Below are 24,349 nucleotides of genomic sequence, written 5' to 3'. Positions count from 1 at the left end.
TAATCTGAATATCCAGGATGGCAATTGTTATTAGAAAAAATACAGAAGAGCAAGAAGCTGAGTTCAGTTACCATCTCCCCCAGTAGCATATGCTGAGTCCAAGACCTGGGCCATCTCTCCATGACATGTGTTCCTAGGCTATGGATAAAGGGAAAAGCCTAAGTCTGCGCTAATGCCAAGTATAAGTGGCTAGACACACTCATTTTGCTCAGTCTCTCATGGCATCAACATTTCATGTCAATGGCAGCCAGGTTGAAAACTTCTAAGAAATCTAGTTTTCTTACTCCAAGAATGCCATTTATTCACAACTTCTAACTGATTTGCCTTCTGTATTTTACTCTCTAGGCTTCAGGCTTCACAGATAATCTAGCTAGCCTATATTCTCCTGACCACCCCCTAATATTTCCACTTAGAAATGTGGTGTAGAGGTATTTTATCTTTGTAAATAAATAATATAAAATACAAAAATAAAAATACAATATAAAAATAATGGGATTGAGTGAAGTTGAAATGATAGGAGACAGAGAGAAGGTGCTGGATAAATTTAAAGAAAAGCTGTGTTTTAAGTCCACTGTGCAGGTAGGCTAATCGGGACTAGACCTACAGTTTAAAGTGGGATCCGAACCATTTTGCAATCTGTCTCCGCCAGGTATCGAACCCCTTGATTAAATGGTGATTATGTAACCACTTAGCCATTAGGGAGGAACAAGATACTGGATAATAACTAGTTTTTATATAATCTATGGTCCCAAGTTATATAGGAATGAATATCCTCTAATAAAAATTCAACAAGTGTCTGCAGTGGCAAATACAAAACCTTTGCCCATCAAAATTGTTTATTGCTACTAAGATTTGTTACAAAATTAGTTGTACTCTAATTGAAGAGTATTTAACACCATGTAAGACATAAGGAGATGCACAGAGTCTTTGTGTGGCATGTTAATCTCAGAAAAATGTTACAAGAGTGTCCCCTATTTATTTTAACACAATTTTCATTGTATCCCATCTGATTTATTGCTACTATCGACTATTGTTTTTACATGTTGTTATAATATATGTTTATTTCCATCTCCCATGTGATATTTTTCTTGGAAATCCAGCTTTTTTACACTTTTTTGGCCATGGAACATATTTTGCCACCCACGATTTGACTTTCTGCTAGGATTTTATTACACAGTGGTGGGCCAATTTTTGTATATACCTCTGTTCCACTCTAACTTTCACGGCATCATGTGACTTCATCAGAAGGCTGGGCAGGATTTGAAACACGTTAAAAAAGGTAAAACAAGGATATTTAATCTTCCATGCGTGGTTGGCAAATGCTGACAAGTGTGGTTAAAAGCTATCAGGGAAATGGAGGTACATACCAAAAGGCAGTCATTACTTAGGTGAATATGTTGCCATGTGGTGTGAGGGTGTTATTAACCCAGCCAGATGTGCACTCTCAACTAGGACCTAAGGGACATGTGCTGAGGAAAAATTACCCACAATGAAAATTGCTTCTTAAGTCAAAGTTTTATTTGTTTTAAAGCATGTAAATAATAATAACTTCATTGAAAAATGTAATTAAAATTCAATGTTTCTATTTCATTGTGCACAGATAAAGTTGAGGAAAAATGAGGGAACAAAAAAGATTCTGAGAGGAGTTCTCGCTGCCATAATGTAAGGATGTGCTCTGTGTAATAAATACCCAGAAGAAAAATTACTTCTCCCTTAAGTCCGAATTTTAATTGTTTAAAGCATGTAAATAAATAAATGCCTCCATTTATTAATCTAATTTTATTAATTTTGAACATTTGGATGAATCTCACAATTGCCAAAAATGAGGGAAAAAAAGATGTTGAAGTACCAAACTGAATTGCACAAGTGCATGTTGGGTGAAATTTACACAGCCAGTGTTTATATGGTCCTGCGAATGGAAATAACCAGCTAACAGCTAATTGAAGGTCCCGACACTTGGAAGGGTTCATTGGAAAGGTACTGACAAGGGTAGTCTCATACACTCATCGTAAGTGATCAAGATATATATTTCAAAATCACATGTGCATCCTTACGGATTGATTGAATGTTGAGGATTGTAGCATTATCTCAAACTTTATAAGTGATAACTACAATGGAAATAAAGTTTCATTCCTATTCCAAAACGAACATACTTAAATTTTTCCTAAAGAAATTGAATGTGTATATTTTTGAAGAACTTAGTCTAATAAAGTTTTGTAACAATAAAAGAAAAACCTGTTAGTAATGTAATGCTGTGTGTTGCAGGATTGTGTGTGAGCAAGTGAGTCATCATCCTCCAGTGTCTGCATTTCATGCAGATAGCCAAGATTTCATCTTCCATGGAACTATACATCCAAAACTTAAATTTTGGGGCAAAAGCGTTGAAATTCAACCAAAAGGAACAGTTACTGTTGAACTGCCTAGGTAAGGTGATATTATTTGTAGATATGTAATTGTGACTCCCTTCAGCCCACAATTTATAAATATTTATTTTTCCCAATTACATTTATCTTACTCTTGTGGTTAGTTCCAACCAAAACAGAATTTTTTCCTGACTTTAATACGAGGGCCACTATTTATATTTTGAGCCCTGGCAACACTGATTGAAGTTAGGCGCGATTTGACGTTTGCACGGAATCGTCTGGCATTATTGACCATAACGTACTTCAAATGTTTTGTCAATAGCTTCATTTGTGTTGTTTATGTTGCCTTGGAGATTGCGCGACAATAATAAAATGGAATTAACTTGTAAACATTTTTGTGCAATGATTTTTTACGATTTTCGACGTGGATTATCAAGACAAGATCAACTTACTTCCACATTTGGCGATGAAGCCCCATCCTTTGCCACTGTGAAATGCTGGTATAACGAACTTAATTGTGGCCGCCATTCGCTCACCGACGAGATTTGCGAAGGTCGTCCAAAATCAGTTGTTGTTCAAGAAAACATTGATGCTGTGCAAAAACCTAATACTGCAAGATCGTCATGTGACATACTGTGAGATTGAGGCAACCATAGGCATTTGTTCCACCAACATATATAAAATATTACATGGTCATTTAGCTGTGAGAAAGGTATGTTCTCGTTGGATCCCACACAATTTGACAAAAACTCAAAAAGACGCTCGCGTCAATTAATGCAAACAAATTCTCAATAAATACAATCGTGGTGCTTCAAAAGACGTATATAAGATTGTAACAGGTGACGAATCATGGATATATGCATATGAGCCGGAACGTAAACAGCAGTCGACTGTATGGGTGTTTCAAGATGAACCCAATCCAACAAAAGTTGTTCGCGCTCGAAGCACATCGAAACAAATGGTAGCCTGTTTTTTCGGCAAAACTGGTCATGTGTCAACTGTGCCTTGAGAGGAACGTAGAACGGTCAACTCTGAATGGTACACAACCATTTGTTTGCCAGAGGTCTTCTGTCAAATACGGAAAACAAACAAACACCATCGGATCATTCTTCATCAAGACAATGCCAGCTGTCACACATCTCGTCTAACAACCGACTTTATGAACAGTCAAAAAATCGAATTGATGGGTCATCTGCCGTACAGTCCTGATTTGGCACCCAATGACTTCTTCTTGTTCCTGAATGTCAAGAATAAATTGCATGGACAAGGATTTTTGTTGGTGGAAGATGCCGTTGATGCGTTCAAAAACCATATTATGGAGGTGTCTCAAGAAGATTGGAAAAACTGCTTTGACAAATGGTTCGAACGAATGCAAAAGTGTATTGACCATAAAGGAGAATACTTCGAAAAACAATAAAGCAGTTTTCAATGCCAAATTCCTGTTTTTTCATTGTTAGGTTCAAAATATAAATAGTGACCCTCGTACCTTAGTGCAAAGGCACATTTGGATTTATAACATTGGGTTTCAAACTAATCACATTCTCACTGGCAATAAATCTATGCATGTATAACTTGTGACCATTGTATTCTTTTAATGATATGATGAAATTGATGAGTGGACACTCACAAATATCCATACCCAGCCCAGGATTCGAACCTGGAACCCTTGGCATCATAGCACGATGTGCTAACCACTCCAATTCAGTATACAATATTCATCTGTAGCCCTTATCCCAGCCCTTAGCCATGTGATCTCATTTCATTTAGATATTCTTCGCCAGCAGGTGGTATATAAGTGCCTCAGAGTAAAGTCTGCCTATCTCACAAACATGCCACAATTGATTTGAAGCTGAAATGGTGAATGAGGAAAAAATTGAATGCATTTTTGGTGTGTGTGATGCACAGTTGGCTAATCAAGACTGGAACTACAGTTTAAAGTGGAATGTGAACCACTATGTGCCTCAACCAGATATCGAACCTGGCTCTCCCCTTGATTACAAGGTGACGATGTTACCACCATGCCATGGAGGAGGCCGTGTGTGGGGAAGTTGTGAAAAATCTCATGAGTTTTTGTCTCTGTAAGCAAATGTGTAACAGCTCAATTTCAAAGTCAATATCTTTTTTGATCTGTTCATTTCTTCACACATGAAAAAATCTTACTTTTAACTAAGGCTTTGCTACCCAGTAAAATTCACATTAGCGTATTCATCATTGGGGTTTGGCAGCATTTCCATACAGCTGGGAGCTTTCTTATTAATTTGTGTCCACTTTCTGTCCCTCTCAATTTTGTCTGTCATTTTCTATGTGTGAAATTTTGGTATGTGATGTTTCTGTTAAAATAATTAAAATTTCAGAATATTTACTAAAAACAGGGTAAGTCATAATTTCCTCCAGAGTTTCAAAACTAAATATACAAAAGTAACAAAGGCAGGCAGACACAGCTGAGAGAAGCATATCATTAGATGGTGGAAATTCACTAACTTTTTATAGACCATTACAGATGCTTGATATGTCCTTCCTTGTAATCTTAGTTCCTGCCATATATTTTTGTTATATCTGTTGGTCAGTGGTAAGAACTGCAGCCATGATCATTTGTTGAACCTCTGATGTGTCACATGACATGAGATCCTTGATGGAACCCTAAAGGAAGAAATCCTGTAGAGTTGGGTCAGGTAACGTTGGTTGCCAGGCTAAATGAACAGAATCATTTTCAGAAGTGCACCCAAACCAGCAGCCTGGAATATTAGTGTTTAAGTACACATGGATGCCACCACAGAAGTGACATGGTGCTTCGTTATGTTATAGAGAAGTGTTCACTATCCTCATGTAAACTGTGATCCTTGTAGCATGTCTAGGTAGGGGAAACCAGGGCAAAATTATATCTCTAAGATATATTAAATCATATGGTGTTTATGGTGGTTTTTTATTATTATTATTACTATAGAAATCTAACCTGGTAATTTGTATTTGCTCCTGTTGATATATACAGGGTGTCTCATCTAACATTGCAACCTAAAATATTTCGTGAACAGCAACAAATATTGAAAAACTGCTTTTGCAGATATATAGGTGTAAGAGGGGCTCATGAAATTAGTGAACACAATACGTGCAACTATGTAAGGAAGTACGATTTACAACACAAACTTAGTTTTTTTAATGGAAACCCCATTTTATTTTCAGCTTATTTAAAAGTACGGAAAATATAATTAAGAATGGCATTGGTTACATTGAAATACGTTAAGTAGTTCTCAAGTAATTGTAACCTGAAGTTGACCAAACATTCTCACAAGTTGATTCATGTGTAGTAACATGCATATCCCCCTTTTGATGCCATTCGTGTATCGTAACAAACATGTTACTCTTCTGCATACTATGCGTTGTGCTTAGGAAAGTTGTGTAGTTTGTACATAAGTAAACTCTAAATCTAAAAAGTTCTGATACATCTTTCTGAGTTAACAAATTAAGAAGTATAAATTTTAAACATTCCGCCATCAGTTACATACAAAAATGTGAGAACGTCAACATCTTTCTAATTTTTAATTGGCGTTCATTTATTTAGGTCATAATTTTTAGTACATTGGAACAATCAACTCTTCTCGTTTGGTCATGACAAATCTTTGTTTTCAACTTTTAAACTTTGCAGCAGATACATTTTTCCTTCAAATTGATTTATCAAATTTATCAAATAAAGCAAGGCGTAACAAAGTGCACTAATTAACAAGATGTTCGTAAGAGTGTACGTACGTCAGAACTGTTGCTGAGAAAATAGTATATTCAGACTGAAAAGGCCGGGATGATACTTATCTGTGGCGAGAGTAGGAAAAATGCAGCACATGCATGCAGGCTGTATGCACGACGGCATTTGCGGTCGGCTGAGGCCGACAGCCATAGTGAAGGATGCACCTTCATGCTCAACTTCAGGTTACAATTACTTGAGAACTACTTGATGTATTTCAATGTAAGAAATGCCAATCTTAATGATTTTTTTCATATTTTCAAACGAGCTGAAAATAAAATGGGGTTTCCATTAAAAAAAAACTAAGTTTGTATTGAAAATCGTACTTCCTTACGTAGTTGAATGTATTGTGTCCACTAATTTCATGAGCCCCTCTCACACCTATATATCTGCAAAAGCAGTTTTTCAATATTGGTTGTTGTTCACGAAATATTTCAGGTTGCAATGTTAGATGAGACACCGTGTATTTGGTATACACAGTGACATAGTGAAAAGATGTGTGGTTTTAATGTTGGCTGTACAAATTATTCCTTGCTTAATATGCACCACAGTCTTTAGGGACAAATATTTTGGAAAAAAAAGTGTGTAAATATGGTATATGCTTTAAACACCTAAATATTTGTGATAGTTTTCAGACTTACTATTCACTACATACAATAGGGCAAAACTGTCACTTTCTTTACATACAATAGGGAAAAACTATCACTTTCTTTACATCAAGAGGGAATAACATATTTTGCAGTAAATTTTAAACAAAAGATGGTGAGCGAAACTAACTCTCACCAACACAGATTGGCTACACACCGGGAATTCCGGGAATTATGGATGATTTAGAGACTCCAGGAATTATGTGTGAATTTTTCTCCATAGACGTGAAAAATTGTGTCTCTTATTAATGCAAATCTCACTGAATTTATTTGTGTTTATAAATGTTCTAAGGCAAGATGGAAGGTTATTACAAGATAAGAAATCTTGAAGTTGATTAGTTAAATCTGAGTTTGAAATTCTTGTACAATTAGCAATTTTTCAAAGATTAGTATATCCCGTAACCTTTGTGATTTGTGTTTGTGGATGTATTTCGAGTCTGAGTATGTGAAATGACGAGTGTAAACTCCACACATTAAATTTAAAATTTATAATGTATATACAGTTTAATTAAATTGAATTAGAATTTTTTAATACATTGGAATCATACAGACCATTAATATTGTTAATATATTTGTGTGTGAATGTGTGTGGGTGGAGAGAGAAGTTGAAATAGAGAAAACATCTGTTTGCACCTTTGAATTTTTGGAAAGTTTGCCTTGAAAACTGGGTATTATACTTGAATTTTATCATTGCCTTAGAGTAGCCACCCTGCAACAGTTTTCACCTTATCTGAAGAGACAGTACATGAATTGCCCACATGATAGTGCCACTAACCGAACAGAAATTATGCATGATTGTTTTGCCTCAGAGGATCATTTTGACCTGGCCACCCCTAGATTGCACCAATAACAGTAATCTTGTTAAAGACTTTACTACAGGTGGTGTAATACAATCACTTTTGGTGAATCAGACATGTTCCAGCATTGCATGTGGATTTTCTATGTCCCAAATGTGTGTTGTGATGGTTTGCCTTACTGCACAAATGGAAAGTTGCCTCACCTTGTAATTCAGCTTCTTGACAAACAGTTGGTCTCCAACTGTAGCTAAAATTCAGCACAAACTGAAACAAACATCATGGCCCTGAAGACTCACCTACAGTAGCTGTAACCAGTATGGTTTCACAAGAAGATGTCTGTATAGAATGCACCATGTTCGATTGAAGCATCCGTAACTTCATGATCAGCCTGTATATCAACTTCCGCAGGTTGCTCACAAAGCTTTCTCATACACTGTCAACAATCTCTTGCAAGGGACCTGGCAGGCCTGGAACCTTTGCAGCACACAGGTCACCAGTCCGTAATAATTTCTCTTACCATTTAGTATTTTTTTTTCCTGTACGTGCCTCTTCGTTGTTCTTTGCACAGTCAATATGAACTGATTTTTGGCAAATTCCAATACACAAAATGCTTTCTGTTCACCTGTACATGCCACAATTGCAACAGTACTGCTCCTTGCATAGAAAAGATGCTACTTCGCTGCACCATGCTGCCCTCTTGTTCTACAAAAACTTGATAAATTTCTGCATCTAATGATATGCTTTACTCTGCTGCATTCTTCTACTTATTCCAAGAATCCCAGAAAGAATTAAGACTTACTCTGTATATGTTCCACTTTCTAGTGCAGTACTTCTTTTAACAACTCTCGATGTTGAAATGAAGGCAAGGAACCTTTTATTTATTTATAATGTTATATGCATATTAAAAAATATAAATAGTTAATTTAATGTTTTGTAACATGTTCATATTATAAATACTTATTAAGGAAATCTATGTAGTGAACGTTTATCCTAATATATTGTGGAGTCAGTTTTAACATCATGTTTAAATTTCTCTCCTCATCAGCTGGGGTGAAGCGTATACTTGGACCAATGTAAATTGCTGTGTTCATAATATAATTGTTGGAAAACTGTGGATGGAGCAGTATGGGACCATGGAAGTTGTCAATCACAAAACAGGTATTTAGCACACAATATGTTTGCATTTCTTTTCCTTCAAAATTTTTTTGTGATTAAATATTTTTATACAAGTGCAATCTATGCTTAAAATTAAGCTTTAGTTACCATACATATTAGTAACAAAGCAGATGAATCTGTTTATAAAGATTAATAAATTTCCTGATAATTATACCACTCGTATATTCGTAATAGTAGCCTGTGCCTTATTACAGTGATTCATAAGATCTCAACACTTAAAAACCAAACTTTATTAAGACAATAGAGCTGCAGTGGTCTCTTGACTTCCATGCGGGAGGCCCAGGTTTAATTCCCGGGGTGGGTGATCTAAGGTCGGATTTTTTCCAGCCTTAAACATCCATCATTTTTTGATGAACAGCTCTTTCTCTTTTGTACTTTTTTTACAACACACAGATATCAGAGACCACTTAATTTGCTAAGCTTCATGACACCTATCATCCATATTTTCATGCTACAATTTCACCACTCGAATTGTATGAAGTTTTTCTTGATATCTCAAGGGGAGGGAGCAAATGCTCCCTCTGGACCAATCTTTGGATGCCCTTGGTTGTTTGCCTTCCTTTGAGCTTGCTGATTCGTCATTTTATTAGGCACTTCTCAAGGCCATCTGTTCCGGATGTCAAGCTGATGTTGATGGTGAACGGTGATGGGAATAGACAATCTGTGAGTGCTGGTGGATATTGTTCAAGAGCTATGAGCAGTTCTATTTTGTCCATATCTGTAGGTTTTCTACACTGCACTTTGTTCTCCAGGCTGATGTTACCATACTTAAAGCATCAGAGTCATTCTGGTGCAGTGGATTTGCTTATCACCCCATGCCCTTCAGTACCATAATTTTCTGTGGTTTTCACCATTGCACATATCTACCCACAGCCAGCCTCATATCCACCAGAGGTGGGAAACCATCCATCCAGTTATGGGGTGACATGTGGTCAGCAAGACGAAGACACAGTAGTTGTAGGTTTACGTTGACCAGGTTATGCTACTCATCCGTAGCTCCCCTATTTCCTCATGACGATGGGTCCATCAGTTCCATACACAGGCCAAAATCTCACGAAAAGTTGTTGGGCTTCCCCCAGGAGACTCCAACCTATGTTTGTCCCGTAGCAGGAACCCAAAGCTTGCACCTTAGACTGCACGGCCACAGTGCAGGACCTTGTTAACTAATATTGTTTTTATAAATGTACTATAAATCATAATTTGTTCGCCATCCATTCGAAAATTCGTGAAAACTTAAAATATTAGATGAACATCAAAGTTGTGGTAAATTATTTGCAAGTCAGTAGCTTTCTTGCAAAATATTGAATTAAAATACTATTGTTATAGTGACACAGTGGTAACAAGATAGAAACATGAATGTTGCGAGTGTCTGAGCACTTTTGATTCACTGTAATGTTGTTTGTTTGAGTTTGTTTGTAAGTCCGCTTTATGCACAGAAAGGCTAATCAGGACTGGACCTACAGTTTAAAGTGGTATCTGAATCACTATGTGGTTTCACCAGGTTAACCTGAAATCCCTTGATTACAAGGCAACAATGCCATCGGGGAGGCCCCAAATCACTGTACTATGTTCATGAATGTGCCACTTTATGTTGTTGTTATGAATATAGTTTTGCATGTGAATCAAAACTCTTCTCTCTACCTACAGTCATTTTACCATGACAATCAACATTTTTTTCCCATTCTGTATCGTTCATCACAGCACTCATTATACATTACATCTTTACATAATTAAAATAATTTGTAAGCACTTTAGTAAAGTCTGGTAAAGTTTATGTCATGCCCACTTATGCACAGACAGGCTAATCGTAACTGGCTCTACAGTTTAAAGTGGGACCTAACCCCCTGTGCAATTTATGCCTACACTGGGAATCGAACCTGCAACCTTTCGATTACAAGGTGGCAGCATTGGACACTATACTGTTAAGGAGATCCTTGTGCAGACTGGCTTATATTCATATTTCAAGTCACTTCTGGTACCTTGTGATTTGGCACACACAGGAGATTTACTATGTAGAAATTTTAGCGAAAAATGCAGGCTTGATCAGGTCTCATACCTGACTGTGTGGAATTTTTCACTAACATTTTTCGTTGTTGCCTTGTAATCAAGGGGTGTCGGGTTCGATACCCGTTGGAGATACATAGTGGTTCGGATTCCACTTTAAACTGAGGTCCAGTCCTGATTAACCTTACTGTGCATAAAATGGACTTAAAACACCAAATCATTCAATCAATTAATCACTGAAATTTTTGCATTGTAACTTTCATCTGTACGCTGGGAGAAAGTAGACACTGTCAACGTCATCAGTATTTCATAGGCAACAGATCCCATTGGGTCTAGAAATGGCAGAGACAGTTCAACACAGTTAAAACAGTGACAGCGAAAATCAGGCGAAAACCAGGCTTTCCTCTGTTGCTCAGTTCAATGAATGGCACAGTATGCCACAGACACAGGTTCAAATCCTGGTCGAGCCTCATTTATTTCGCTAAAATTTCTACAAGACATAAAAATTTATTGGATATCGTGTAGATGGGATAACTGTAAAGCACACGTACAGGTCTTTAATCCTTTTTTTTTTATGCATTCCAATGTGAAATTATAAGGGATGTGTCACCATTGTAAGTACAACAATCTTTCTATTCCTTCTTTTAACTTTTAGGTCATCGAGCAATACTCAATTTCAAGCCTGCTGGCTGGTTTTCGAAGGATCTGCATCGTGTTGAAGGCTTCATAACAGACAAACAGTGAGTACAAATTAAACTTTTGCATTATTTACTAAAAAAAATAATAAAAAAAAATAAAAAAAATTGCAAACTAAACTTTGATAATTTATTACACGATACCTCTATGTTCTTAGAGCAATAAATAGCTGGTGCTCAGAGGCAAACAAATGTGTGCACTACACATTTTATAAAATTACTTGCATGTTGCATAAAATGCATTCAATGGTATACAGCTTGCCACATATGATGGACATGAATTGACCATTGTATCTGGCAAGCTGTATACTTCAGTCAGTTTTATGCATCTGCTAGGGACTGACTACTAAAATTTGAGATTTTTATGGATTTACTCTTATGTAAATTAGAAATTTATTGTTGCTTTTAAATGTCCCTGACAAATGGGTCAGTCACCTTTTCATGTCGAGATGCTTGTCAATTACTCGTACAACAATGTGTCTTTGTGATTAGCCAAAAGTGGCAGAAAAGATAATTAAAATAAAACAAATTTTACAGTAATGCATAATTTATTGATAGCTTTAAACAACTCGGTGGTTTAGTGACCTAATTTTAGATATCAGGTGGTTGGAGCTACTGCCTTCTTAGGAAAATGAAAGGGACGTGAGTGTCATTTACTATTATAGGAATTGAGAACTTCTTGTTAGTTTTTCAATGTGTTGTACTGAATTGAGAGCAGGAACCCTACAGCACAATTTCGGACAAAATATAGATGATCTGGCCAGTTCCAGTTGAGTTAGAAGGAGAGACAGAAGCTGTAAATAAAATACTTTTCTTGTATGTACACATTGCTTGCGTTATAGAATTATTTTAGTTTACAGTTGTTAAAAGCATTTAAACATCATTTTTTTGATGTTTCGATCTCACCATTGAAGTTTGTGGGTTCTTGATGACTACCTGGGCATGGGTGATCTTTGTAAGTGACCCTTTATCACATCATCACCCATCCTCATTGTCATGATTAGCTAAAATTCGAAGAAATGTGACATAAAATATAACATTTTTTTTTTATGTAACATTTTGGGAGAACAAATGGTCCTGTCTCCAAACATTTATTTGTACTTATATCAGTGTTGTTGTTGAGTTGGTGTTTTAAGTCCACTTTATGCACAGTAAAGCTAATTGGGACTGGACATACAGTTTAAAGTGGAATCTGAGCCACTTGTGGTTCCACCAGGTATTGAACCCAGGACTCCTTGATTACAAGGCGACGACAACTTATATCAGTGCTACAGGTATAAGAACATGGCATCAAATCTCTGTCATTAATGAAGCCAGGAATAAGTGTCTGATGCAGTGAGTGTCTGTTTTCCCAAAATGTTACATCAAAAACATGTTTAAATGAATATAACAACCATAAACGAGAAGGAGTATTTCAATGCTGCCTGAAGTATATTGACCTGAAGGTGCCACGGCAGAGTATGCTGAAGCATGTATTTTTATTGCTATATAAACTAAAGTAAAGTACTCCCCTGTGCTTTGCACCATGCCATGAAGGTGTGTAGGGGTGTGCAGTTAGGGGCCCACACTTCCTTCTTGATCACGGTAGAAGGTGGGGGTGATGTGAACAGCACCACGCCCCTGGCTGCCTTTAACCCCCCCCCCACAAGTTTCCTTTGTAGGATGCTGAGTGGGCACCAGAACCATTTGAACAGGTGGAAAAAATCCCGGTTTTTCCCTACCAGGGATTGAACCTGGGTCTCTTGCATCATAGTTAGACACCCTAATGACTGAGCTACTGCAGCTATAATTTATTTATTGCTATATATATTTTAAAATATTGGGAACCTTTTAGTACCTATAAAGTTTAGAAAACAGTTTGCGCATGTTCGGCACAAGGAAAAAATAAAAATATTTAAAAAATGCTTTGTTTGTGTGTAAAATTGTTTTCCAGTAGATAAGATTGTTTTGTTATATTCACAGGAAGAAAAAGTTGTACTTCTTGTATGGAAAATGGACAGAATTTATCCGATACACAGATATAGCTTCGTACGAAGATTACATGAAGGACAATGCTCATAAGTTTAGGTAAGTCTTAGTTTTAAACCTTGAAGAGGTGCTTTAAGTACTTCCGATATAAATTTGTGGTTTGTGAAAGCAGGTATTGAAAATAGTAATCATGGGCAAATGTGCTCAGTTTATATCATACAAAATGTATCCAACCTATTGTTACAATATGACAAGTAATTTTTGGATATTTATAGAAGATTCCGATGCTCAAAAGAGAGGAAAAGTAATTTCAGTGAGGAAGTTTACATGTGAGTTTAGTTGTTTCATTAGCAGATAGGTACATTCTCATATAGAGTACCCTTGCAGGAGGAATACATTTGATCACATCCTTCTACTCATAACTAAGAATAAAGGATGCACTGGTGGAATTTTTTTTTCTGAAATCAATAAATTGATTGATTGATTGATTTTGTGTTTTAAGTCCACTTTATGCCAGTAAGGCTAATTGGGACTGGACCTACAGTTTAAAGTGGGATCCGAACCACTATGTGCCTCCACCGGGTATCTAACCCGGGACCCCTTGATTACAAGGTGGCAATGCTACCACTGTGCCACAGTGAAATCAATAGATTAGAATATTAAATTTACCGATCTGTTGTTGTTGAGTTGCTGTTTTGAACCTACTTTATTCACAGATAGGTTAATTGGGACTGGACCTACAGTTTAAAGTGGTCCAAACCAGTGTGTTCATCCACTGGGTATTGAACCCAGGACCTCTTGATTACAAGGTGGCAATGTTACCACTACGCTAATAATCTCTTATAAAACTGCAAATGTTCCATGAAGACTGGTTAACTTACATCCTTAATTAATACAGGGTTATTCAAAGTGAAGTCAACTTTTTGTGAAGAATATGAAAGCAGTTTGTTGCAATAGGTTTTGCCTATTTAGAAATTTAATTTACAGAATAAGGGTTTATAAACTTTACCTTTTTACTCAACAAAAATGCATTATTGCAATAAATTGTAGGTTATTTTTAGATATATCTGATCAGTAAAATTGTTGGTTGTTTTACTGATGTGCCTACATCAACGATACTGATAAAGTGCAGATTAATGTACTCCATCCTTACTAAGAATCAAATGACATGTTGTCTTATTAATCATCTTTGTCTGCAGTTTCCATCCTCTAGATGGGTCAGCTTCCCAGTCACCATTCTCCTGATTCCATTTCTTCATCTTTCCATTCCTTGCACAGTTTGTTTGTTCTTTCCATGTTGTTCATCCTCCATTTCATTTGGTAGCCTTATCTTGCCCATTCTTCTCATATGCCTGGTGCATGTCCTCTCTATTTTGCAGTGTAGATTTTTCTACTTCTATTATTTTTTCTGATGTCTTCATTACATGATACATCTCCTCCTTTTCCATTCTTGACTCTGCAGAAACCTCGTGTCTATTGCGTGCATCTTATTCTCATTTTCCAAGTTTTTGAATTCGACTTATCTGAAGAAATTTGATACAATCTGAAACATTTGTTTTTAGAACCATTCACATGCAGCCTCAAGAAAATAACTTTCATGAGGAGGGTGCGTAACAAATTGTCTTTGTTACATCAAACTCTTGCACACATTCTACATTTTAGTCTTATATCCAGCATCCAGGAATTTGAGAAGCATAAATGTACATTTTGAGCATATACAATTTGCATTGAGAAAATATGGCTTTCAGTTGAACAAACAAAAAAATAAAAAAAGAATGAAAAATTAGAATAAAACTGGTCCTTTGAGAACTAATGTTGAAACTTATATGTTTGGGATGCCAAAATATTGGTACCAGAATTTGAAAAAGTACCCATCCAGATGGAAACTTTGTAAAATAATTTACTTATTTTCAGGATCGTATTAAGTGGGAAAGTTTTGAATGGACATGCATTAAAAGTGCATAGTTCCAAGTTTTCTGTGTTACAAGTGTCAGAAATTTCTTGGAAATATCCAGTGATAATTGTCACCTACCAGATACCCCCCTCCCCCCACCTATTTATGATTATTATTACAAGATCAGCCATTGTCTGTCTATTTCTACATTCAAGTTGCTCCCTGCTTATTGCTTTCACAGTATTTGGTCGTGAAACTCTGGTTTCCTACAGCAGGAATTAACACAAAATATTCACACCAGACAGTGTGAAAATATATATATATATATATATATATAATTTCATGATTACCAACACAGTACTCTCTTAATTACATTGATGTTTTAGTTTCTTGTTTCTTTCAAACATAATAAGAGATTTTTTTGTTTCGATTTTGTTTACAGTTTATTTTAACATTAAGTTAAAGCAACTTAAGTTTCATAGGCAAATGAAACATCTTCACTCTTTGCAGATCCAGACGATACCGTTTTTGGTCATATATCAATCCAATACAGGTAAACAGTAGTTCAGAAGAGACAATTGATGGAAACAATCACAGGTATATATATCCAGAATCACTGACACTTTCACTAACAGATTTCTATCTGCTGCTTCTCAATGTGAGTAGCAGTGGCTCTCGCTGAGTTAAGCAATCAAGATTCAGAATAAACTACAAAAGAAGAAATGCATGAAGATATTGGATAATGCAAGAGGCTGTACTTTGCTGTACTTTTTTGTAATGCATAAAATATATGGTGAATTCTAATATAAAATTAAAGATTCTCTGCATGACTTAGTGGTTGCAGACAAGCCATCATTAAGCTGTAAATTTACAGCACAAACTTTTTTTAATTCTCCGAACTGAGAGCTAACATAATTTATAAATCTTCAATGGAAGATATTTAATGCTGTTCCAATACTAACCTTAACTTTTTGACTGTAAGATCATCTAATGGCATTCAAACTATGTTCTTTGATGCGGAAGTTACTGCCTGTTATTGTGGATGTCTATCATAACTATAACATATCTAAGATGTGAATATCATGTCTGCAATAATTATGTAAACATGCATGTGCAAGGGAGGTGCATCGTTAAATCCGATTTCTATTACAAATGAAAATTAGATTGGGGAGACATAAAACATTCTTATGCATAGATAATCAAAGCAAATCTTGCGCATATACATTTTTTCAAATGACCTCTTACCACTTAGTCATATTCCTCACACTTGTTTACACCTTGCAACTTGATCACCTTCATCACTTCATCATCATTATCAAAATACCACCATCACCATAATAAAAATAGCAATTCAAACAATATTATATTTATAAAATTCAAATTTTGAAATTATTATATATCCCTCTCTATATCCTCATCTTTTGACCCTATTGAGTGATGATAATGTACAGCATTATTTTTTTTTTTAAGTCTCACAAATCATCTGCAGTAGAGTAATTCCTTTTCTTGTACAATTATATAATAATTCTATGCGTCTTTCAAAAAAATACTGTATTTGTCTATTGATTTCAGTGAGTTACTGTTAGAGCAGCCTTTTATGAATGGTAAGAGTGAATCACTGAAATCAGTAGATGAACCAAGTGACACAATAAATAATTTTATAGTTATACAAGAACCCCCACCTCCAAGGCACAGTGGTTAGCAAGCATGCTAGGATGTCAGGGGTCCCAGGTTTGAATCTCTGCCTGATAAAGAGTGTTCTTTGCAAGCGTCTCTTCATCATATCATCACTCATCTTCATAATTAGCCAAAAGTGGCAGAAATGCAAAGTAAAATAAACCAAATCAATCAAGAATAGATTTCAAGTATGTTTGTGCTATGAATTCAAAATAGTGTAATTCCATTAAATATTAAGAATAGCAATTGGACTCTGACATTTCTTCAAGAAAAATTCCATAACATGCATTTTTCCCCCCTAAAGATACAACACTTTCACACACAATTTCTTTCTCTATTCAAGGGAGAGATTTGTTTGATACATACTGAAGGGGAAAATGTTATACCATCTACATTTTATCAGCGCTTGTGTTATTGAATTAAACTGTTAACCTAAGTTACTCTTTTCAGGCATGACGGGGACTCCAAAGGAAAAGGTCACACGCCTAGTGGGAGTCCTTCGCACACCCCAAAGAAGGTCCTGGCAAAACTGAACAGCCTCAAAGTCAGTGCCTTCAAATCTTTGGATGTTGAGGTTAGTTATGTAGGAGATAATTAGACTGTAAAATTTCATATTTAGTAACATATTTATTGCCAAATGCATTGCTCTCAGCAGCAAAACATTTACAATTAAAATATAACTTCTTATGTGGCACCATATTCTATATAGGGGTTTCCAGTGTGAAGGGTGTGACATTCAGACAAATTTACATTCATTTTCTAAATATTGTCTTAGCACCTTCAAATATGCAACTCTTATCAATTCATCAGAGTGATAATGTCGTTGCCTTGTAATCAAGGGGTCCCGGGTTCGATACCTGGTGGAGGCACATGGCACAGTGGTTCGGATCCCACTTTAAACTGTAGGTCCTGTCCCAATTAGCCTTTCTGTGCATAAAGTGGACCTAAGGCAACAATTCAATCCAATCTATCAATTCATGTAATTTAATTTTCCTTGACGAAAGGTATTTATTTTCAGAATATTCCTCCCTCATCTCAATTTTCAGCTAAAAAAAATACATGTTTTTCTAATTGTGACGGGTGTGACACTTCTGAGACCTGACTTTAGGACCTTTCTCAGTCTTTCAGAAAACTGTGAAATTCATGGGTTTACTGAAACGATTTTTATTTTTTACAAAGCTAACTTTGGTAGACATTTAGATGCTTTTAGTTTCAAAAAATTTTACTACATCCTTTTTTATAAACATTTTTTATCTATGACGTGTGTGACAATTTTATGATGGGTGTGACATCATGCACGTTATTTACTTTGTAGGATTATGGAACACTGCAAAGCCTATTAAAATTATCATAATTAGATTCTTCAAACTAAGGTTTGTTTCAGAAATGACGTAGGATACTTCAGAGCTTAATATATATAAACAATAAATGATACAATTACAATGAAATTAGAATTCATTTAGTTTTCTTACGGTATAATGCTACATCATAATGAAACTAAATTAAGTGAAAACCCCACACATAAAATCACACTTCTACTATAAAAAGTAATAGATTTGAAACAAAATATTATTTAAAAACCATTAAACTGCATAGTTTTCCCTTTAATTTCACACATAATAAGTGATGTTTTGAATAAAAATAAATTAACCTTGTTTGCCCACTTTCACATGGAATGGCTCATAGACGGAATGGCTCATAGACAAATTGCTGGCTGAATACTGTTCTGTCGTATCTCCACATTTCATCAGAAATGAGTTGTTGACATTATCGTTTTCTACAGAGGTTGTTTCCGATCTATGGTGATGATTTCAAACTGCACCTACCTTAAGAGAAACCATGTTGCCACCATCGAGAGTGCTCTGTTTGGTGGCCCTGAATCTTGGCAATTGCCCGACAGTGAAGTTTCCACTGTAGGAGATTGGTCCAGCCTCAACCACTCCTCCTGACAGGCTTTCCATAGCCCTTCAATGGTGTGGGGTCTCCTGCGAGACAAGACTCATTTCAGTAGGCCGAAGGTACAAAAGTCCATCGGTGAGGCATCAGGTGAGTTCACTGGAATGTCTGTTAAAGGAATGGCCCGAATTCCAGTTTCTTCTGCCATTTGTTGGAGGAAGAGATGGGTTGAGCGAGATGTGTGACTTGACGCCTTGTCTTGATGCACCCACACACGATTCTGGTCCCTCCCGTAGAGATGGGGAATGTCATGGTGATAAACGGGAGTCAGGATGTTAGCCTGATAATAATCGGAATTAGCCTTCATATTTTTGGCAACACGATGTATCCAGCAATGATCATGAAACCTGTGCCAAAACTTTCCTTACATTCAGTGAACCATCTTTGAAAGTCCCTCGCACCTGTCAATCGATATAAAATTGCACGTGGCTTGTGACAGTCATCAAGATTAAGACATGCCTCGTCCAATGTAACATTGAACTTCCACTTTTCACCTGAGAGGTGCTGCTCATAAAGCTTTTGACAGTTGTGCAACGTTCTGTTCCTGGATGTGTTTTAGCAAGAGCTTATGAACATGCCCCTTGAGTCGCTTTTCCAAAACCAAATCGCGGTGAATGATGATGTGCACTGGCTTCAGTGATGTTTGTAGCCAGTTCGCGATACTTCTCTGTGTGGATGGATTCTCCCTGGTGACCAGCACCCTGACTTCTTGAATTGTAGCTGGTGCGGCTAGTGGTAGGCCGGGGGTTGGCCTGTTTCTGCCCCACAGGAATCATCCCACACCTCGCCTTACCTGCTCCTTTCAACACCCGTGATATCCCATTTTTGGACAGTGAATCCACGCTCCTCGCACAGTTTTATAATGGCACTATAACTGTAGTTTACGTCGGAAAGTGCAGTTATGTAACCCTCCAAATATGCACTGATTTTCAGCTGCATTCTTCTCGATACGCACTGACCACACCTGTCACGTACAGTCAACAGTCCAACGTGCCTACATGACTGGCAGCTTCGTTCTCTTCCCGCTTGATGGTGCTGCACAAGATGGGCAATTCCGTCACCATAGATCGGAAACAAATCTCTGTATTACTCTTAATACGTCATATCCCAAAGCGACAATTGATTTGTTGTTTTAAGTCCACTTTATGCACAGTAAGGCTAATCGCACGGTGGTAGGATCGTCGCCTTGTAATCAAGGGGTCCCGGGTTCGATACCCGGTGGAGGCACACAGTGGTTCGGATCCCACTTTAAACTGTAGGTCCAGTCCCGATTAACCTTACTGTGCATAAAGTGGACTTAAAACAACAAATGAATCAATCCAAAGCGATGAATTGGGATGTTAACTGGTGTGAATTATCAACATGAGTAAAATATTTGTGCAAATCATGTGTATTCAAAATCCACATATGTCCAACTTCAATCAGCTCTCCTTAAGAGTTAGTAGAGATGGACGTACGACAACATAGTAGTCAGCTGCTGAAACGTTAACTTTTTATATGGAACAGATTAAGTAGTACCAGCTGATGTACGCATATCAGATAACAGTTATATTGTTGATAATTTTATGATTCGTTATTCCTACAAACAGCCTGTAACCTAATGGAAATTTCTGCCATTTTGTTTTTGTTATAATTGTTTATGAACATAAAGGTATTATTAAAAAAATTACCTTGGCACATCTTAAGGTTGTAACCCCACATTACAATATGTCCTGTATATTCACTTGGATTCTTCACAGGTTAAATTCTAAAACAAGGGCACTTGTATCTTAAGAGAATGCCTCAACAAAAATATGAAAATAGGTATCCGTAGGAGGCTTAAACTGGTTGCAGCATAGGCCATACTTCTGTGGGAACCATATACTTTAACGTTCCAATTCCTGAAGAAGCCAAGTGAACTTTGCAAAATATAGAGGGCCTTCAAAAGGTTTTTGTTCCATTAGAACACAACTTTGCGAAGCAGCTGGAAGTGTGTTGCTTGCTGGTAGAATCAGATTTACCTAACCACCCTACTGGAGTGCATGGCACATTTGCATCAATCAGCCATTGACCCCCATCATAGCTATTGACCTAGATGGAAAGGTAGATGTAAAATAAGCAAAATATAAAATGGAAATATTCTACAGTTTTTTTTATTGACCATCACTTATACCATTACCTTGCATGTAAAAAGTAAAAAGAATGTAAAGTGCTCCCCTGTGCTTAGCACCATGCCATGAAGGCGTATAGGGGGTGTGGGGGTAACGCCCCACACTTTCTTGATCCGGTCATGAGTGGGGGTGATGTGATCAGCATCACACCCCTGACCACCTTTACCCCCTAGGGTTTCCCCCAGGTACCCATGTCATTCGACGCTGGGTGGGCAACGCAACGCTTCCAACGTTAGAAAAGTTCCCAGATTTGAACCGGCCGGGGATCGAACCTGGGACCTTGAGCATGGTAGTCAGATGTGTTACCGACTGAGCCACCGCAGCCACGCACGTGCACACGAAAATAAATATGTAATGCAAATAATTCAAATAATTTGTATTATAGTTATTCATTGAACACCATCTTCTTCAAAACATAAAATGTTCCCACGCCACTTCACCTGCCATTTGCTTCAATTCAGCAACTTTTTTCTCGGTCCCTCAAGTAGATTGTGCTCGCAAACACATTTCGATTTGTGTCAGTTCTGAAGCTGTCTGCAGCAAGAGCATAGAGAAAATCGGTTCTCTCTTCTGGCTTGAGTCATAGGTACTTCATTCGCATGAAACCACACATGTTAGTATCTACAGTCATGCGCTGGAATGTAGTGTTACGGTCCCATTCCATTCGAGACCATGTTACATCATGGAAAATTGAGGGATCTTTTTTAAAAGAGAAATTTCAATCATCACCATCTTACCTTGTTTTGAGCGTGACAGGAGTAAGAACGGGAGTGGGGGAGTCGGAACTGAAAGTGAAACCTGTGTCTTGCATATTGTGGACAATGGAACAAGGGAGGGAAGTTTAACTACAAAACATGCAATAACTGCAGTAATAATACAGATACAACGGAAGGGAAAGAAATTATAAAGTATGAAGCAGGCCAGTGTGGACTGAGTGTGTCCTCCAGTGGAGGCACTTAGTGGTTTGTATCCTACTTTAAACTGAAGGTCAAGTCCTGACTAGCCTTTATTTACATAAAGTGGACTTCAAAACCAAAACAAGCTCATCATAGCCCAATAATAACTTTCTTCTCGCCATCAAGGATAAAATCACCAAGGTATTTCAATTTGTAAAAAAATCATATTCTTAAAAATTTCCAACCCTACCATATAATCGCATTATCAGTGAAAGAAAGTCATAACTTGAGTTACTGATACATTTAGGATCATTATGTACGTAAGAACGGGTGTGAGCGAGAGGGATGATAACATTCCTTCTAGATGCGAGGCTGAAGTGCCCACCCATGGAGCCAGATCACCAGTCCCCACTGCTATTATCATCAATTCTTTCTAGTTTGTTTTCTGTTCTGCATCTTCTTTGACCATACTGAAGTGGTCCCAGGTTCAATACCTGGTGGAAGCTCGAATATTACGGCATTGACCCAGTATCTTGAAAGCAATAGTGGTGGACTCCAGTCTTGAAAGCTAGAAAATGGGACTTGGTCTGCTAATTGTGCATCACCCAGTAAAAATCTACTTGGCATGCCTTGCCCTTCAACAGCTCTTGCACCATTGAGCATAGTGTGTTTTATTCTGTCTGAAATTCTCATTTACTTTCCTCACCATTTCTTCTTCAATTTGCTAGGTTTATCTGTATTTTTTTTTACCATCTCAGAATTATCCAAGAATTACAAATTCAATGGAAAGGTAGTTCTGCAATTGGCATTATCTCATATCTTCATAAGTTTGTCTTCTGCCTGTGCACTAAGGATGGACCGATATGAAATTTTTACTGATATCTATTTAGAAGCTGCAGATTAACCAATCGTGTATAAAATTACAAAGGTCTCATGAGGAATGTGTACATACTTTATGTACATAAAGGCTAATTGTACACCCTATTAGTCAATACATATAACAGTGGCGTCTCCTGAACGCATTGCTGCGCATGCGGTAATTGTGGGAAAAACGACAGCTTGCTCTGCGACAACATTAATAAGCCTTTCTATATTCTAATTTCTTCATATAGGAGAAGTATTTATTTTAGACGAGAGCGCTCAACTAAGCTTATATTACATTTCTTGGATCTGAAGTGACGCATGCGTCAATTGTGGGAAAATAATTATTACTTTCTTTCACTTCAGATCCAAGAATGTAATATAAGCGTAGCTGAGCGCTCTCGTCTAAAATAAATACTTCTGCTATATGAAGAAATTAGAATGTAGATATGCTCATTAATTACTTACATGAAATTTAGAAAATTTTGCAATTCCGCGTTGCACAATTTAATGGTTAAATCCTATTAATTTCGAAGATCCACTGTCTTCATTCACAAAAGGGTACGGCATTTGAAGCGGAGATAGTACCGCGTCACTGCATTGTTTGTTTTTGGGCGGCGGTAGTTGCGATTTCTCCCATTCAGCAGCTCTGGCGTGTGCATCTTGGTTTGCGTCGTCTGCTTCCTGTTGTCAGGTGGCATTGCCAGTTGGGGGTTGGGGAACTGGGCCATGCTGTTCCGCAATGTGCCGATCCTGTTCCTCGTGTGACTGGAGGGGGGTGCAGTATGTGCACCGCATCTTTTCTTTTTCAGGTCGGGGATCTTTCTGAGGACAGGGTGCCAAGTTGGGTGTGCCTGTCCATTTTCCAGGTTCAGTGCTGGTTTCTGTTGGATGATGGCATGGGTTTCTTTGATGGTGTTTTCTATGACAGAGCCGGTTGGGTGAAGTATGGATATGGAGGAGATGGTGTGGTTAGTGGAGTGGAGGTGTTGAGAGAGGCCCGATTTTGGTGTGTCATTTTTGGCATCTTTTACGTGTTCGTTAATCCGTTCTTGGACAGTGCGGATGGTTCTGCCAATGTAGGTGTTGTGGCATTGGCATGTGGTCTTGTAGACACCGGGGGATGCAAGTTTGGGTAGGTAGTATCTCTTGAAGTTGGGTAGTGCCCTTCCGATTTGGGATATGGGTTTGTGTGCCACTCGAATGTTGAATGGTTTGAGGGCCTTGGCAAATTTGCCAGATGTGGTGGGGTGGTATGGAAAGGCGATCCATTTGGGTTTAGGATTTTGGTTCGGGTTATCTCTGTTTCTTGGGTGTCTGAGCTGGGCTTCTGTTTTTGCGCACCACATGGATAGTTAGCACTTAGTGTAACCGTTGTTTAGGCCTATTTCAGTTACGCATGCTATTCATCTTGCAGGTCATCTTCTGTGCAGCTGTGTGTGAAGGCTCTTCTGTAGAAGTTCATCCATACTCCAGCTTTCTGTTTTGGTGGGTGGTTGGATTATGCATGGATGTACTGGGTGCGCAAG

At 37.4% G+C, this 24,349-nt stretch overlaps 1 protein-coding gene across 6 annotated transcripts in view; it reads left to right on the top strand.

Moving 5' to 3' along the window:
* LOC145997188 (oxysterol-binding protein-related protein 2) overlaps window positions 1–24,349 on the top strand; it is a 284,976-nt gene that overhangs the window by 237,810 nt on the left and 22,817 nt on the right. For 5 of the 6 annotated variants that reach the window (XM_083133910.1, XM_083133907.1, XM_083133908.1 and 2 more), the window contains 6 exons: window positions 2,266–2,424; window positions 8,589–8,701; window positions 11,379–11,463; window positions 13,381–13,485; window positions 15,791–15,877; window positions 17,408–17,531. In XM_083133910.1, the coding sequence (XP_082990036.1) occupies window positions 2,266–2,424; window positions 8,589–8,701; window positions 11,379–11,463; window positions 13,381–13,485; window positions 15,791–15,877; window positions 17,408–17,531 (673 nt within the window). The remainder of the gene's footprint in view (window positions 1–2,265; window positions 2,425–8,588; window positions 8,702–11,378; window positions 11,464–13,380; window positions 13,486–15,790; window positions 15,878–17,407; window positions 17,532–24,349) is intronic. The other variant, XM_083133909.1, reaches the window with a different exon arrangement.

This window comes from Lepisma saccharinum, chromosome 13 (assembly GCF_977018435.1).
Source record: "Lepisma saccharinum chromosome 13, izLepSacc3.1, whole genome shotgun sequence".
NCBI lineage: Eukaryota > Metazoa > Arthropoda > Insecta > Zygentoma > Lepismatidae > Lepisma > Lepisma saccharinum.
The sequence above is the reverse complement of the archived record's forward strand: the minus strand, read 5'-3'. Positions and strand labels throughout refer to the sequence as shown.